We start from the raw sequence: 2,448 nt of genomic DNA on the forward strand, positions 1-2,448 counted from the left end.
CGTGAATTTGGCCTAAGGGCTTTCGACCACAAAGTATTATTCACTTTTAGGCAAGCTGGAGGTTAGCTAATGTGCATACATCCAGAACCGAATTCTTTCTAAAAGCATGATGGGTAAAAAGCATTTAGGGTACCAGGGATACAGATTTTTAATGTTTTCAATCAAAAGTACTCAGAAACTGCAAATTGCCAGTTTTCGTGAATGTTCCTGTTAGTGGCCTGATGGCTGAAGGTTTTGCTTCAAGGTACACAACCGGTTTCTAAGTGTTTCTTTTATGATCTAGTTTGCGCAGAACAACATGCCCCGCAGAATAAAGACGGCAGAAGATTATGTGCTGGAAAACAAAGATTTCATGGTTGAAGAAGTGCGTGGGCAAAAGATGTTAATTTGCAGGTTTTGCAGAGTGACTGTCCCAATAGTAACTGGGAAGACTGCAAGCCGAATTGCTGAACATCTTGTTACCAAGACCCACTTGAAATTGAAAGAGCCACCTAATAGCGACAGCCTATGCCAGATGTCTCTTGCTGAGACAATGACACGCTTCAAAAGAAAACGTGAGGAAGAAAAGGATGTGGCACATGAATTTGTACGTGCCCTAGTGCAATCTGGAACCAGCTTACACCAAGCCGATGGACCGATTGGGAATCTGTTCCGCAAGCGTGCACCAGCATGCAAAACATTACCAAGAGCAACACAAATGTATGAGAAATACCTACCAGAGGTGTTCCTTGCAGATATCGAACATATTTCAGAGTTACTCCAGGGTGATGTAAAGATCTCTGTTACCCTTGATGAAACCCCAGAGATGCGTGGCGACCCAGCAGTGGCAGTGCTAATCACATTTTGTGATGCAAAAAATGGATGGTACAGACGTACCATCATGGCAGATCTAGATGTACTGGAAACATGCAACGCAGTGTCACTTGGGATGCTGCTGCAGAGAGTTCTGACAAAGTTTAACAAAGATTGGAGTGACATTGTTTGTATTTGCAGCGATTCCGCTACGTATATGAAAAAGTTATGTGATGACCTTTCAAAAGCAATACCTGAGCTGAAGTGTTTCCCTGTAAGAGACCCATGCCATTTGCTAGATGGTATGCTGAAAGCAGCTCTCCAATCTTCTGAGCTAATGAAGAATGCTATTGATTTTGTAGTCCATTCAGGTGCACTGTTTCGGTATGCGCGGGAACTAAAACGCAAATATTTTTCTTTTTGTGTTTTGTGTGGCAGCAAAGAAAAAGTAATCCCAACTGTGTCATTTAGTCGGTGGTTCTCAGTCCTAGAGGCCGTGAATGCAATTTTATCTATGTGGCGACCGTTTACTGATTTTTTGCTTAGTGATGATGCAAAAGGCAAGAAATGTGAGGATCTTCGGGTGCATATTGATAGCGATGTAAAAAAAAGTACATTGTACTGCATTCTTAGATTCCTACAAGAAAATATGACTGCTGTAGTGGACATAATCAAAAAACTAGAGTCAGAAAACACCCTGGTCTACCAAGTGTTCAGCATCATTGGTGTAGATGTCAAACATCTCCTCGAGAGTAGGCTAGGCGACACTTTTAGTGACTTTGGCACTGCAACATGTTCCCTGTTAGAATGCTTGCCACTTGGTAAGCAGAGAAGTGTTGAGGACCAATTCAGGAAATTTTATTTCACAATGCATGAGAAATGGCTAGCTATGATGCATAGAAATGTCCCTTCACCAACCATGGCGTTTGAAGCCAATGAAGCCTCACTTTGGTACTCTGCGCAAGTGTTAGATCCCTTCCGTAAAGGGGAATTTTCTCCAGATTTTGCAAAGTACAGCTTCATTTTTGACCGCTTTGACACCTCGGAGGGCATATGCACCCAGTTCAACGCATATGTCGCAGAACCTGGCCCAGAGAATGTCAACCTTGAGGTGCACCAATACTGGCATGGAAAGCTACGTCAGTGGCCAGAGTTGGCACATTGTGTACTGTCTGTTTTGGCGTTGCCAGTCTCAAGTGCCAATGTCGAGAGGGCCTTTTCCCAAATAAAAGTGTACATGGGTAGGAAAGAGAGAGCGCGAATGACCAAAGATTCACTGAAAAAATATTGTATGGTGTACTACAATAAATTCGACTTGTAAAGATGTACTTTAACCTCATATACACTGTACATAGACTGTCTATATTCCATGCACCAATTAAGAAAGCAAACAATAATAAAAGCAAAGCGTCCCAAAAACACCGGTAAAACACCGTTTCAGTTGTTTTTTTGGGGGCGAAAATGAGTAACCACTGAAAAGCACTGTTTTTTTGAGGTTTTGAAATCATTGGAAAACACTGAAAAAACACCACCAGAATTCACCAAAAATAGAAACTGAAAACAGGAAAGCCTACTTATATGAGAGGGTCTTATTGGCATCAAAATTATGGTTAGTGCTCTAAAAGACTAAAATAAGGACATCTTTTCTGAGTTTTC

The 2,448-nt window shown here is 41.7% G+C and overlaps 1 protein-coding gene across 1 annotated transcript; it reads left to right on the plus strand.

The window, feature by feature from the left end:
• The first annotated feature begins 298 nt into the window (after positions 1 to 298).
• Positions 299 to 2,113, plus strand: LOC146789244 (uncharacterized). Its single transcript, XM_085630027.1, has one exon. The coding sequence runs from the start codon at positions 299 to 301 to the stop codon at positions 2,111 to 2,113; it is 1,815 nt and encodes a 604-aa protein (XP_085486153.1).
• The last annotated feature ends 335 nt before the right edge of the window (positions 2,114 to 2,448 follow it).

This window comes from Triturus cristatus, chromosome 10 (genome assembly GCF_964204655.1).
Source record: "Triturus cristatus chromosome 10, aTriCri1.1, whole genome shotgun sequence".
Lineage (NCBI taxonomy): Eukaryota > Metazoa > Chordata > Amphibia > Caudata > Salamandridae > Triturus > Triturus cristatus.

Bases quoted from the DNA above. Each gene is read 5' to 3' on its own strand.
- LOC146789244 (XM_085630027.1), top strand. From the start codon at position 299: ATGCCCCGCAGAATAAAGACGGCAGAAGATTATGTGCTGGAAAACAAA.